Source organism: Lupinus angustifolius, chromosome LG15, assembly GCF_001865875.1.
Source record: "Lupinus angustifolius cultivar Tanjil chromosome LG15, LupAngTanjil_v1.0, whole genome shotgun sequence".
Taxonomy (NCBI): Eukaryota; Viridiplantae; Streptophyta; class Magnoliopsida; order Fabales; family Fabaceae; genus Lupinus; species Lupinus angustifolius.
Genome location: NC_032023.1, coordinates 15,854,039 through 15,867,921, shown reverse-complemented (window position 1 = coordinate 15,867,921; position 13,883 = coordinate 15,854,039). Strand labels below are relative to the sequence as shown.

General features: G+C 35.1%; 2 protein-coding genes across 4 annotated transcripts; both read left to right on the top strand.

Annotated features, from left to right (window-relative positions):
• Positions 5,495-11,041, top strand: LOC109328675 (putative methylesterase 12, chloroplastic). 3 transcript variants are annotated; one of them, XR_002105461.1, is made up of 6 exons: positions 5,495-5,789; positions 6,516-6,755; positions 6,855-6,995; positions 7,649-7,783; positions 10,542-10,867; positions 10,914-11,041. XR_002105461.1 is itself a non-coding variant. In XM_019562248.1 (5 exons), the coding sequence occupies exons 1-5, from the start codon at positions 5,544-5,546 to the stop codon at positions 10,812-10,814; spliced, it is 1,035 nt and encodes a 344-aa protein (XP_019417793.1). In that variant the 5' UTR covers positions 5,495-5,543; the 3' UTR covers positions 10,815-11,041. The 3 variants fall into 3 exon arrangements, 1 of the variants encoding a protein (XP_019417793.1); XR_002105462.1 differs by having other exon boundaries at positions 10,542-10,886; positions 10,932-11,041; XM_019562248.1 differs by having other exon boundaries at positions 10,542-11,041.
• On the top strand, positions 11,555-13,617 carry LOC109327468 (pentatricopeptide repeat-containing protein At2g22410, mitochondrial-like). Its single transcript, XM_019560626.1, has one exon. It carries the CDS (start codon positions 11,583-11,585, stop codon positions 13,560-13,562), a length of 1,980 nt encoding a protein of 659 aa, XP_019416171.1. The 5' UTR covers positions 11,555-11,582; the 3' UTR covers positions 13,563-13,617.

Below are 13,883 nucleotides of genomic sequence, written 5' to 3'. Positions count from 1 at the left end.
CACAATCTAATCAACAAAAGACACTCTATTAATTTCTACTTGATAATAACATAAATTTAAAGCACAATGGAAAATGACATAAAGAAATGCAACATAATATGAAAATTGAAATTTTTAGGCGGAAAAGCTTTTTCTTATTCTTCATCATCTTCCTTCTCTTCTTCTTCACTTGTGTCTTGGGACCTCCCCTCGGGCCACTTAGTCTTTGCCACGAATTCTTCATAGAATCCTCCCTTGAAATTACATTTCTTCCCAAAAATACTATGCAAACTTTTATAGATGCCCTTAAGCCCACGGTAGCGTGCCTTTTGTTGCAAATTTTGCATTTGTTGTTCCTTCATTATGGCATCTACCTTAGAACTCATGGTCCTCCCATATCCACTTGGTTGCTTTGAGATTAAGTCGCTAAACTTCTTTCTAAGCTCGGTTTAAGCTTGGGAAAGGGATTTCTCTTTGCAATAATTGGTGACATAAGCAGTTTGATTTTGGATTTGAGAGCCATCATTTCTTTGTAGGGTCCAGGGACATTTTGAAATTTGCATAGGCCAGTGATAAAAGATGGAAGAATAATTGAAGGGATACCTTTGTTAATGCAATCCGAAATAGCATCTGAGATCACTACAGCAATATCTATGGAGTCTTCATCATAAATGGAGCTAATTAGTTTTGCTTTAGGAAGAGGGACATCTGAAACATGTGAGAAAGGCCATATGTTGGAGAGTATGAAGCTTGCCCATATTTGGGTTTGTTGAGTCATGCAAAATTTGAAAATGGGCCCATAGATGTTGAACTCCAAATCTTCCAAACATAAACTTTTCCTCACATATTCTTCTTCATGACTTTCTTCTTCACCCATGTAGGATGCGTTGAGCTTCATTTGGTAGTCACATAAGTCATGCTCTTCACTTGGTGGATTCCATGGGTTACCCAATTACTCATTGGTTACATGCTTGTTGTAGAAAACTTGAGTCCCATTCACCCAAGTGTAACGATTTCTCCTTGCCTAACTTGATGTGATTGAGTTGGCAAAAAATTGTTTGACAATATCCAAAGAAAACATTTTCTTTGGTTGAGCAATTTTTTGCCAACCATATTTTTCCACCACAAAAAGAAAGCCTCCAAAGTCATCCTCACTCAAGTTGATAATTTTTTCTAAAGTGGTGGTATTCTTGAGTGTGATTTCCTTGAATTTTTCCTTATCATCATTGGAGAAAAATTTGGAGTTTTTGTCCTCCCTTGCAACTTCCTTTCCTCTCCTTGATGAACTCCTGAAATTCCTAAGAAAAGTCCACAACACACAAAGAAAAACTCCAAAAAAGTTAGAACATAAAAACGTGCATGAGTATATAGGTATTTCATGAATTAAGCCTCTTATACATTTTATTTGAAGAAGATTAAATAACAACAATGAAGATTTACAAAAGAAAATAACTAAAAGGAAAACTTACATGATGAAGGTAAAAGAAAACTTTGAACTTGAGAGGAAAAAAATTTGTGCTTAAGAGGATTTTGCAAAATTGCCTTGCTGCAATTTGATTCAAGAATGGGTATTTATATAGGGGTTAGAAGTCCCTGGTCAAGGAATTTCGGTCAAAAATTTAAGAAAAACTCCACTTTTGAGGAATTTTTATTTCCAAGGCACATGGCATGGCAAACCTGCACTAAGCGCATGGTCCCCCACGCTGAGTGGTGGGTCAGTGGTCCAGGCTTGACCGAGTAATAAGCCTTGACCATGACTCTGATTATGTTTTGGGCCCCTTTTTCAATTTTCAATTTTTTGTACTTGGCCCATTAACCCATTTTTGAAAAAAAAATTCTCTTGTTCTAAAAAAAAATTATTTTCCGAGTTTTGATCCCTAAAAAAAATTCCTTTTTAAAAAATAAAATAAAGAAGTTAATACTTACAAACAAAAATAGAATAAACACAATATGTAGAAAAAGGAAATAACATATTATATATCAAAAGATACTGGGTTGCCTCCCAGTAAGCGCTTCTTTAATGTCATTAGCTTGACATCGGTTACCAAAAAAAAATTGTTTATTCCTTCTACTGCCCCGATGAGCCGGATTCACCCCTCAGGATTGCATTGCCATGTTCTTTAGGATTCAGTTCTGTATTAGCTGAAAATATTGATTTCTGATTTTCAGCTAATAGTTTGGCCAGCTGCCCAATTTGTATCTCCATATTCCTTAGAGAAGCATCAGTATTTTTCTGATTCAACATGGTCATTTGCATAAACTGGTTCAAAGTATCTTCCAGTTTGATGCTTTTATCCTGGGTGGGGTGCTTAAATTGATTATTTTGGGGGTAGAAGGGTTGTTTCCGAGGAAGATCTTGCCTCCAAGGTTGATTTCTTTGAAATTGATTATTACCCCTTGAGGGTAATTATTTGGAAAATTCTGCCTTGGAGGATTCCCAACAAAATGCACTTCCTCATTTTGGCAGGTATTGGAATCATGATCCTCATTCCAATTGTCACACCGATAAATTTGCTTCTTTGAGGTTTCTCGTAACTGTTTTGGCAAATCATTGAGTTTCTGGGTCATCTCTTCTAGTTGTTGTTGAAGCAATTTATGTTGGGCCAATACTGCATTAGCTGAGTTTAGTTCAACTATTCCACCTTACCTACGTGGTGCCTTCTTTGGTGTTGACTTTTCTAACCATTTAATGCCATGGATTCGATAATATCAATTGCTTCTTGTGGAGGTTTAGCCATTAATTGTCCGCCTACAGTTGCATTTAAGATCCATTTATGTTGCTTCTGAAGTCCATTGACAAAGATATGGATCTGGGTTTGAACATCGAACTTATGGTTAGGGCATTTTCTGAGCATGGATTTGAATCTATCTCATGCCTCACATAGACTCTCCCCAGAAGGCTGGATGAAGGTGGAGATAGTAGTTTTCAAGTCCATAAATTTTTCCTCCACCATATTCCATTTGTTTTGAATATGTTGTGGAAGATCGAGGAACCATTCTTTGGCTTTTCCGATAAGTGTTAACAAAAATAGCCTTAGAAAAATGATCTCCTCCTCAGACTCGGAGATCCCAGCAGTACCAACCAACTCATAAAAAAATTTGAGATGGTTGTATGGATCTTCATGATCTAATCCAGCAAAAGGGTTGGCATACATGAGTTGCACTAACCCAGTTTTCATTTATGTTGGCCTTTGAGAGCCTGAGGGTCTCCCAATTCTTATCATATTCATGGGGTTGAAGCTGACAAATCCCCCTATGTTGTTCTGATTTTCTACCTGGGATTCATGATTTTCTGCCATTTCTGTTCTGTTTTCTTGGATAATAGTTCTTGCTTTACGTGCCCTCTTTTGTGCTTTTTTATGTTTCTTGACTGTTTTCTCTATTTCAGGATCAAGAGAAAATTCAAGTTGTTTATTCTTGGTCATGCACAAGAAAAGTTCTTCTGTCTATTTTCCAAGAAGAGTTAGTGGATAAATAATATATACATATTTAATAATTCACATTTTTGTACAAAGTCGAAATAATTTGTACAAAAGCAAAAATAAATTTATGCACAATTATTTGATGAATGACATATAAATATGAAATGTTCTATTATTTAAGTAATTCTCTGGAAACGGAACCAATTTGTTGAAAGGTATTTTTGAGGAAGGTATAGGTTTTCCCCTCTCAACAAATCGTTCTGGCAGTAGTGCCAACTTGTTGAAAGCGGAAATTCCCTTTCTCATTTCGGTGTGTTTTCTTTTTTATTTGATTAAGAAAGTGAACTTAGTTTTATTCTTTGTTCGCCATCTCAGCTTTGTTGAAATAAATTCTAACACTGATATAATGGTTTCAAGAATATTCCAGTTACAACTTACTTTTAATAATCATGTAAATAAATTATTCCTTCTTTGCCATATCTCGACTTTTTTAGAATAAATTCTAACACCGGTATAATAGTATAGAAGCAATCCCCTTTTACATAATTATTAAGTACCTTTTGAATACCATCTCAGTTTTGTGGAATAAACTCCAACCTCAGTTTAATGGTATTCTAATGTACAAAAGTGATGAGTACTTAGTTGTTAGAAACAAACAAATAAATAAAAAATAAAAGAATAATAAATTTATGTGACCTTTTATTTATTTACTCCCTTTCGGATTCCTTTTATTAACAAATCAAACTTCTTCCTTAAGGAAGGTTGGTATTAAAGAATAAATAAATGGTGAAATGTGAACAACAATAAATAAAAGTTAGTAAGTTAGCTTCATTACTTTTGTATATTAAAAGGTGTTTTCAACAAATAAATTTATTGATAACACTTTACTATTTTACAATTTACACCTCTTTCAAGATTCAATTGTAGTATAGTATAGGGTTATGTCGAACCACAAGGAATTTACTAATAGAATGAATCATATGAACATGTCAAAGCACAAATAATGAGTAAACATATTTTGATGGTTTTTTTGTTGTTTTGCACATAAACAATTTAACAAGGAAAAAAAACTACATATTAACAAATTCTTGAGGAGACAAGATCATTTTGAATAAGGAAAATATTTCTCAACTTCTTATGAATTTGAACTACTTAGACAAGTTCTTATGTTTTACTTTGATTAACTCCAAACACCAAGTTCTAAAATCCTCGAAATTACCCACAATGTGGTTACCCGTGCCAATTCTCTTCCCACAATACTGACTAGCTGTGTCAGTTCTCGAAATCTCACAATATGGCTACCTTTTGCCAATTCTTTACCCATAATACTTACTACCAGTGTCCGTTCTCGAAATCCCACTTTGGCTGCCTGTGACAATTCTTAAGTGTCACGGAAAGAAAGGGGGAGAAGTTTTCCGAAAATGCGTCGACTGAATATTAGGGGGGAGAAAGAAAAGTTGAGAGGAAACACCTTCAACTTGGTGCAAGTTAAAATGAAGGGAGAAAGCTCTATTTATAACATGAGATTTTTCCTCATTTCTCCAATGTGGGACTTGGGAGCTTAATTTTTATTTTTTTAAAACTCTTCCATGTGGGACTTTGAGAGTTGTTTTTTTCAAACTCTTCTATGTGGGACTTAGGTGTTTTTTATATTTCACACCCAAAAGTTCTCACTCATGGTTTTCAACAAACCATGCTTTTCATTGGGGGGCATTTTCTGAAGTTTCTTTTTTTTAATTTTCTACATTGAAAAGTTGGGTATTATTCTATTAATTTTGGTCCATTTTGCATTTCTACTTACCTGTTTCACATTTTTTTTGGGTACATTACCTGTTTCACATTTGAGAAAGAAAAGTAATTATGTTTTCTCAGACGGTTATAATTATAATATGATTTAATTTAATAAGAATATATTTTAAATTGAATCTATATATTGAATAATAAAAAATAGTGTAAAAAGTAAATGCGTGCATCGAAGCAGTATAAAAAGAGAGCAGCCAAAGAAGAGAAAAAGACAGCAAATCCTGAAAGGATACACAGTGAAAGACAAGGCACATAATAAAAGAGAGCAGAGAGAGAGAGAGAGTGAGAGAGAGAGAGAGAGAGAGTGAGTGAGAGAGAGAGAGAGAGAGAGAGAGGAAGATGGGGAATGGTTTTACCTGCATGACAAAGAAGGAATCGAAAGATGTTGGATCGAGAAGCAAGAGAGTGGGTAGATCACAGAGGAAGCTTGTGGCTGAGGAAGACTTGCATCTCCAGGCACTATCCATGGCACTTCAACAACATCAATTATCTCAGAGGTTTGAAGGATCAACATCTAGAAGAATTGGCTCTACCAGCTCCAGAAGGCGCAATTTATCTGAATCATTCTCTGCTAATAATAAAAAGGTTTCTTTTTTCAATCATTTAATCACTGCCAAAAAGTGGGTATCATCATTAACATCTTTTAAGTTCAGTTGTTTATGTGTACGACTTACTTACTTACTCACTCACTCACTTTAGGAGTTAACAAAAACTTAATTACTTGTATGCCCAGTCAACACAACAAGGCGGACATCAAAAGTATACATACATAAAATAAAGGGTTACTTTTTTTATTCTTTTTCTTTTTCTTTTTTATCCATATTGCAGATGTAAGAAACTTAGTCTCTTTAGCATATTTTGATTCGAGTTATTCTTAAGCTTTATGGGAAAATTCAGTTATTCTTAACCTTTATGGGAAAATGCTGAGGAATCTTCCCTCTTTTTAGGAAGCCTAGGAAAATTGTGTAAGGAAACAAAATTAGGACTTTTCATATTTGGATCCAGATTGTTCTCAGATACCTCACTTTTGGTACTGTTTAAATGTCTGTTTTTATATAGGTGCCTTTTGTTTGTCATGTAATGTAAAATTATTGCTCCTTTTAAGGGATCTTTGAAATGGTGTTTTAATTTATGAATAGAATTAAAATTAATATATTCTTGAGTGTCGCAAATGTTAGCTTGGTTAACAACTATACTAACTTCTTGTTTATTGGTAGTTCTCCTAAGAACTTGTGATTGTCTCTGTTTGTTCTGTATTGTCCTCACTAAGAGACAAATTGAACACAATTATTCATGTCATATCTTATGCAGGTTCCAGAAATTCTGGAGAACATTAAAACAAAGAAGTTCGTGTTAATTCATGGAGAAGGTTTTGGAGCATGGTGTTGGTATAAGACTGTTGCCCTTCTAGAAGAAGCGGGACTCCTTCCTGTTGCTTTGGATCTTGCAGGCTCTGGAATTGACCTCACAGACCCTAACAGTGTCACTACATTGGCAGAGTATTCAAAACCTTTAATTGATTATCTCGAAAACATTCCTGAGGATGAGAAGGTTTGATTGCGTGACAATGAAAATATATTCAACTTGAAGCATGCCATTGTCTGATTGTCATGCATTCCATTATATTTAATGGAAATGGAAATTTCACAGGTTGTTCTTGTCGGTCACAGCATTGGTGGTGCTTGCATTTCTTATGCATTGGAACATTATTCAGAGAAGATCTCGAAAGCTGTTTTCCTTTCTGCTACAATGGTGACTAATGGCCAAAGGCCTTTTGATGTGTTTCATGAGGTATCTAGTTAGTTTCTTCTCTTATTTATGTGACCATTTGGTTTTTTGAGACTTTATATATGGGGTGAATAAATCCTCAAATCAAACTTAAATTAATAGCATTAACACATGCTAAAACATTTTTATATAATGTGTAATGTGCTAACAAATCTTTCTAAGTTTGCAACCATTTTTTGTTAGCAATTATGCTATTATGTGGATATGTATTGTCCTTCATGCTTTCCTGTAGGTTCTGCAAAATCATACTATACTAGTTCTAAAGTGAGAAATGCAATATCATGACATTCCATCCTACTTTATATTTTTGGATACATTTCTTTAAACGTCGTTGATCCATAAAGGCTTGGCTTTTGTTATTTGCTTTATACGTATTAGGTGGTGTAGTTTCTTCATCTGTTTTCACAAACTTGCGTTATCATGAGTATGTTAATCCCATGTGTCCTCTTCTATTCTTCCTTGCATACACCTTTCTATCTGGGGGTATCAATATTCTTCCCATAGACACTTAAAGTAAATAATATAGGATCCTAAGTAAGAGTTATTTATGATTCAAATGAACTTTTTATATTTATATATTTTTTTTTTAAATTTATCTCATTTTGCGTTGTTTACTTGGAAGAACTTATTATTTTCTCTGATTATCTGCACTTCAGCTTGGATCTGCTGAACATTTTATGCAAGAATCAAAGTTTTTGATCCATGGTAATGGTAAAGAAGAGCCCCCTACAGGATTTATGTTTGAGAAAGAGATGATGAAAGGATTATATTTTAACCAATCCCCATCGAAGGTATGAGGATTCCAGTCTATTTCTAATTTTCCGCCTTCAAAATTTAAGGCTGGTACATATTGACTGTCTGTTTAAAGTTAGATAACTAAAGCTGTACACATTTCATGAATAGTAGAATTAGGAACTCAAACTGTTTCATCACCTTTCCCCCTTTCATGGGCAGAGGAAGAAAACATGTGTACAAAACTTATTGCACAATCAATAATTTCAAACAAAAGATACAAAAAGTAAAATTAATTAGTTTCATTGAAATGTATTACTGTGCTGATAAGTACTTGCTTAAAAGTTTAAGTGAAAAAGCTTTCCAAGAGTAATCTGTATACAGTCATCACATTTTTTGGTATTATCAATGACAGTGTTGATGTGTCAATTCTAACGTGTTAAAGAAGATGCTGGGGACATGTACAGGTCACTAGTTATCATTTATATAACAAGTGAGGAATGAAGGGAGGGGGTTATCATAATTATATTAAATAAAAACAACTAAAGGGGCTATTTTCCTCTCTAAAATGTTTGTGTTGAGGCTAATTAGATAATTTGGTTTAGTACCTAGTTCTGGAAAATATCTGAAATTGTATAGATAGTCTGAAAGATGTGTACTTCTGTTTGGTTGGTAAGATGTATTATCCTTAGTCAAGGTTGTTTGTCTACATTTCAAAACTATATTTCCCCTTTTTAAATTCTTATTAGGATATTACAGTGACTGGGATTGAGATTTCTTTTGGTCTGAGATTTGGGAAGGAGCAGAGACCACCTTTATTAATTAGGATATTTGTTGAGGCCCAATAAAGAAGGGGATTTGAGACTTGCAATTTTGGAGATGGCTTGATTCCTGTTATTAAAAGCAAATGGCTTAATTGATATTTTGGTTCTTTATCTTATATTCGAGTTTCATTTGAGTTCTTTACGTTTTAAATGAAATTTTTTGGTCCTTTATTTTTTTTTTTAATTTTCAATTTGGGTATGAATTCTATAGCTTTTATGATGACTTCTAGATTAAGGAGAGGAAGAAGATGAAGATGATCGATTCCAGCCAAAAAACCCAGAATCTGGAACAATCATAATGGCTTTGAGGGATCCATTTGATGTCTAAAATTGATATTGGATCCATTGTGATGTATTTATTACTAGAGGATAAAATGATTAATGTATCTTTGGAGGACCTGTTAAGATAACCCCACATTAGATGAGAATATGATCAAAATAGTTCTTATGAAGGTTATGTATCTCTCACCCTTTGAGCTAGCCTTTGGGGTTTAGTCAAACTAAGCTACTGTAGGTTAGTGGTAGCGACTCAATGGGATTCACGGGTTCGAGTCGCCGAGGCTTACTATAGGGGGATAAAATACTGCAAAAGTATTTAAGCTTGAGGGTGACATGCTCAGTAGATTCATGAGGATGACATGTCAAGGTTGGGGTGTTACATTTAGTTGCTCATTGTACTTTCTCTATATAAGCCTTCATGGTCATTTATACAAGGAAGGCTCAATGCTCGAGGCTCCCACTTAGTGGGGTCTAGAAGGATAAATGTATGCATCCTTACCCTTGCAGACGGAGAGACTGTTTCCAAGATTTGAACCCGTGACCTCATGTTCACTAAGTAATAACCTTACCGTTGTGCCAAACTCATCCTCTAAGAAATGTATTGAAGAATCTAGCTAAATCATATAACAGTAGAGATTAGTAATGGTTCAATGGTTCTTCCTTTCAACTACTCTGCTTTGTTGTGAAAGTAATTCTCTAATTCTTAAAGTTCCCGAGTTTCTGAATTAACCCTCACTTCCTAAATAAGGAGAAGATTCTTCTTGAGAAATCCATTTGAAAATCTGAAATTCCCTCTTAAGGTCAAGTCTTTTGCATGGATAACAGTCTCACTAGGATTAATACCAATGGCATCCTGCAAATTTGTTGGCCATAGTCTGCACTTTTTCCATCACATTTGTATTATGTTCAGCCCAAGTTCAGAAACAGTAGACAATTTATTTCTGCATTGTAGGGTAGCTACTTTGCTTTAGAATAATTTATTTGGTGTGCTGGATGAAACTTGGGGATGCTGCATCATTTTGGGGTAGTTTCTCTTGGACAAAATGGGGAGACTAGGTGTCAAGATTTTGTTGTGGAGTGCTATGTTATCAAAATGCCTGCATTTTAAGGGTCTCTCTTTTCCCTTAGTTTCCTTTTTATGTTAAGTGTGTGTTTATGGTTCCTTAGTGCTTTTTATTCATGGCTGTTTAAAGGGATTATTATTACTAATATGTAGAAGGAGGACTTGGACAACCTTGTTGCATTCTTGCTTATATCCTGTTTGCATCTCTTTTGTTGTGTTTGTGTCTGTTTTAGAGGATGTTTTCTTATCCTTCCCATGGTCGCACTTCTCTAATAATATTCTTCAAATGTCTATTTATATTGTCTAAATAATACTCTTTATTCCAAAGTATCAATGTCAAGAGGGTTGCAACCCTGCAGCAGTATACATATATACAGGGAAAGAATGTGATTCATAAGAATGTTATTCCTGGGGCATAGTCTGTTTTTGTTGACTGTTTTGACTGAGGAGTATAAGTGTTGAATTTGTAAGTTCATGAATAAGTTCTTGTTCTAGAAAGCTTGTTTCAGATCCAGCTTTGTAAGTATTGGCATTGTAGATGGACTACGTTTTATGTTTCCATGTTCAAATTTCAAGTATGAGTGATGTTATTAATATATATTCTACTAATATAGGCATATCTGATAAAATATGAAATGAGTTGAATTTCAGGATGTTGCTTTAGCCATGGTTTCCATGCGAGCTAGCCCTCTTGGTCCAATCATGGAGAAGCTGTCTTTATCTCCTGATAAATATGGTACTGGCCGCCGATTTTATATTCAAACTCTGGATGATCACGCGCTTTCGCCAGATGTCCAAGAGAAGTTAGTAAGGGAAAACCCACCTGAAGGAGTTTTCAAAATAAAAGGCAGTGACCACTGTCCATTCTTCTCCAAGCCACAATCACTCCACAAAATTTTGGTGGACATAGCTCAAATTTCATAGCCTTAATATGAATATGACCATCATCATGATCTGTTTTATCTTCCCATCCCCTTCAAAATTTGGCTTTGCATTGTTGACAACCATAGTTGTATGTAGTGCAGGGAGACCAATTGGGAGAAGTATTTTATTCTTGTCAAATATTAGAGGAAAAAGCATGATTTCATTGCCTTTTAAGACAACAATATCATTCAACCAGTAAATTTCTAATTGATTTTTGTAAGTCTGGGCTATTTTTTCCTCAATACCTCTTCTCATGTCTATATATTATACTAAATGATAAAATATGAGTTTTTTATATTGTTATTGTATTATCTACTATTCATTTTCAATCATTATTGACTTTCTCTTAAATAAAAGTAATATAAGTGAATAGTAAATGATTCAATGAGTATAAATCAATTTAGAAATAGAAATAATAGATTAAAAAATATTAGAAATTGTGTTTCCCTACGTTCTTAGTTGAGGGAATTGTACAAATGATATACGTTTGTCGTTCCAAAACTATGTTTAAAATTATCTAAATAAAGTACAACTATTTGATCTTCATTTAATTTGTACATCTATTCTTAGAAAAGTTAAGACTATTAATATTTTTAGCCATAAGAAAAGAAGATGATGATAAAAATAATAAGAAAAAATGGAGTTATAAATTTTGAGAATATATGAAGTTTGTAACAAGCGCTAATGCTAAAACATGGAAAGTTTTGTTATGGAAGAAATAGTAGAATTAAGGTGAAAATGGTATGGAATAATGAAATGAAATGAGAAATGAAAAAAGTGCTTGTTGGTGAGCACTACTCTTGTATACGAAAAGTTCAAAGTAGGAAGTGTAACTCGTGTTCGTCGAAATGGAAGTCAAAAACCAACGTTGTTATCACAAACCCAACACTGTTAATAATGGAATCTTGTTCCAACATGAAGCAACTGAAGCAGATTCAAGGCCACATGACAGTAACTGGACTCATTTCTCACACTTTCCCCGTGAGTCGTGTCTTAGCATTCTGTGCTCTTTCCAACAAAGGAGACTTTAATCATGCTCGTCTTCTCTTCCATAACATTCATAATCCCAACACTTACATTTGGAACACCATCATTAGAGGCTCTCTTCATTCCAACATTCCTACCATTGCTTTCTCCTTCTTCCTTCATATGATTCGACTCCATGCTCAAATGGATTCCAGGACCTTCGTCTTTGCCCTCAAGGCCTGCCACAACTTTATGGGTATCTCACATGGGGAATCTGTCCATTCTCTCCTTCTTAAAATGGGTTTTCATTCTCACTTGCTTGTCCTTAATGGGTTGATCCACTTCTATGCTGCTCAGCGTCCATCATTGAATAATGCACGCAACCTGTTTGATCAATGTTCTCACAAGGATGTTGTTACTTGGACCACAATGATTGATGGTTATGCAACCCTCGATTGTTCCGATGCGGCTATGGAGCTATTCAATTTGATGTTGATGACTGGTGTTGAGCCCAATGAGGTGACTTTCATTGCGGTGCTAAAGGCATGCTCTCAAAAGGGTGACCTTGAAATGGGGAAAAGTATTCATGAAAACATAGAAAAGAGTAGCAAGAGTATGAGGTGCAGCTTAAGTTTGCATAATGCCTTGTTGGACATGTATGTAAAATGTGGTTGTTTGACGGGTGCAATTGAGCTTTTTGACAGGATGGAAACTAGGGATGTTTACTCATGGACTAGCCTGGTCAATGGGTATGCTAAATGTGGTGACTTAGAATCTGCTAGGTCCTTTTTTGATCGAACTCCACAGAAAAATGCAGTCTCGTGGAGTGCAATGATCGCAGGGTATTCTCAGAATAACAAACCTAAGGAATCTTTGAAGTTGTTTCATGAAATGATTGGGGCTGCTATGGTTATGGTGGAGCACACCTTAGTAAGTGTGCTCTCTGCTTGTGGTCAGTTGAGTTGCTTGAGTTTGGGTCATTGGATTTATGAATATTTTGTCAATGGAAAAAGAATGCACCTTAGTGTTACTCTGGGAAATGCGGTTATAGATATGTATGCAAAATGTGGAAGCATAGATGCAGCAGCACAAGTCTTTAGTTCAATGTCAGACAGAAACCTGATTTCTTGGAATTCCATGATTGCAGGGTATGCTTCTAATGGTCAAGCAAAACAAGCTGTCAGCCTATTTGATCAGATGAGATATATGGGATTTAAGCCAGACGATATTACATTTGTGAGTTTGTTAACAGCTTGCAGTCATGGTGGGTTGATATTAGAAGGTCAGGACTATTTTGACAGCATGGAAATGAACTACGGGATAAAACCCAAAAGGGAACATTATGCATGCATGATTGATCTACTTGGAAGAAATGGGCTCCTTGAAGAAGCATATGTGTTGATAACAAATATGCCGATGCAACCTAGTGAGGCTGCTTGGGGTGCCCTTCTAAATGCTTGTAGAATGCATGGCAATGTTGAGCTGGCTAAGGTATCAGCTTGTAATCTTCTAAGCTTGGATCCAGAAGATAGTGGAATATATGTGCTGCTGGCTAATATTTGTGCTAATGAGAGAAAATGGGCTGATGTGAAGAGGGTGCGAAGTTTGATGAGAGAAAAGGGTGTGAAGAAGATTCCTGGACATAGCTTAATAGAGATAGGGGGTGAATTTAAAGAATTTTTGGTTGCAGATAAGTCACACCCACAATCTGAGGAGATCTATAAAGTACTGGATGAAATGTTTATGTTGTCAAAATTGGAAGACTTTGACTGTGACGTATAGTCTTCAATGGCAAAACAGAAACACAACCTAAACCAAAATGAAATGTTACCTTACCGGTTAAGTGCGCTGGTTTCTTGCTACTAAGTCCTACCATTTGCGTGAACTACATGAATTGTACCTGTATTGCTATTCATTCATGCCGTAGGTGTGGGACTATGAGATATTTAATCTCAATCATCTATTTCATTCAAATGGGAACCAATATACCTCTTCATCATATCCTTGGACAGTAAGACAATAAGTAGATCTATCAGTGAATTGTGATGTGATTTTCTGAAGAGGATAATATTATGGGGAATTCTTTTATTGAAATCTCTGCTA

Bases quoted from the DNA above. Each gene is read 5' to 3' on its own strand.
- LOC109328675 (XM_019562248.1), top strand. From the start codon at position 5,544: ATGGGGAATGGTTTTACCTGCATGACAAAGAAGGAATCGAAAGATGTT. The intron at 6,756-6,854 runs GTTTGATTGCGT...GAAATTTCACAG, and splicing joins ACATTCCTGAGGATGAGAAG to GTTGTTCTTGTCGGTCACAG. The intron at 7,784-10,541 runs GTATGAGGATTC...GTTGAATTTCAG, and splicing joins TTAACCAATCCCCATCGAAG to GATGTTGCTTTAGCCATGGT.
- LOC109327468 (XM_019560626.1), top strand. From the start codon at position 11,583: ATGAAAAAAGTGCTTGTTGGTGAGCACTACTCTTGTATACGAAAAGTT.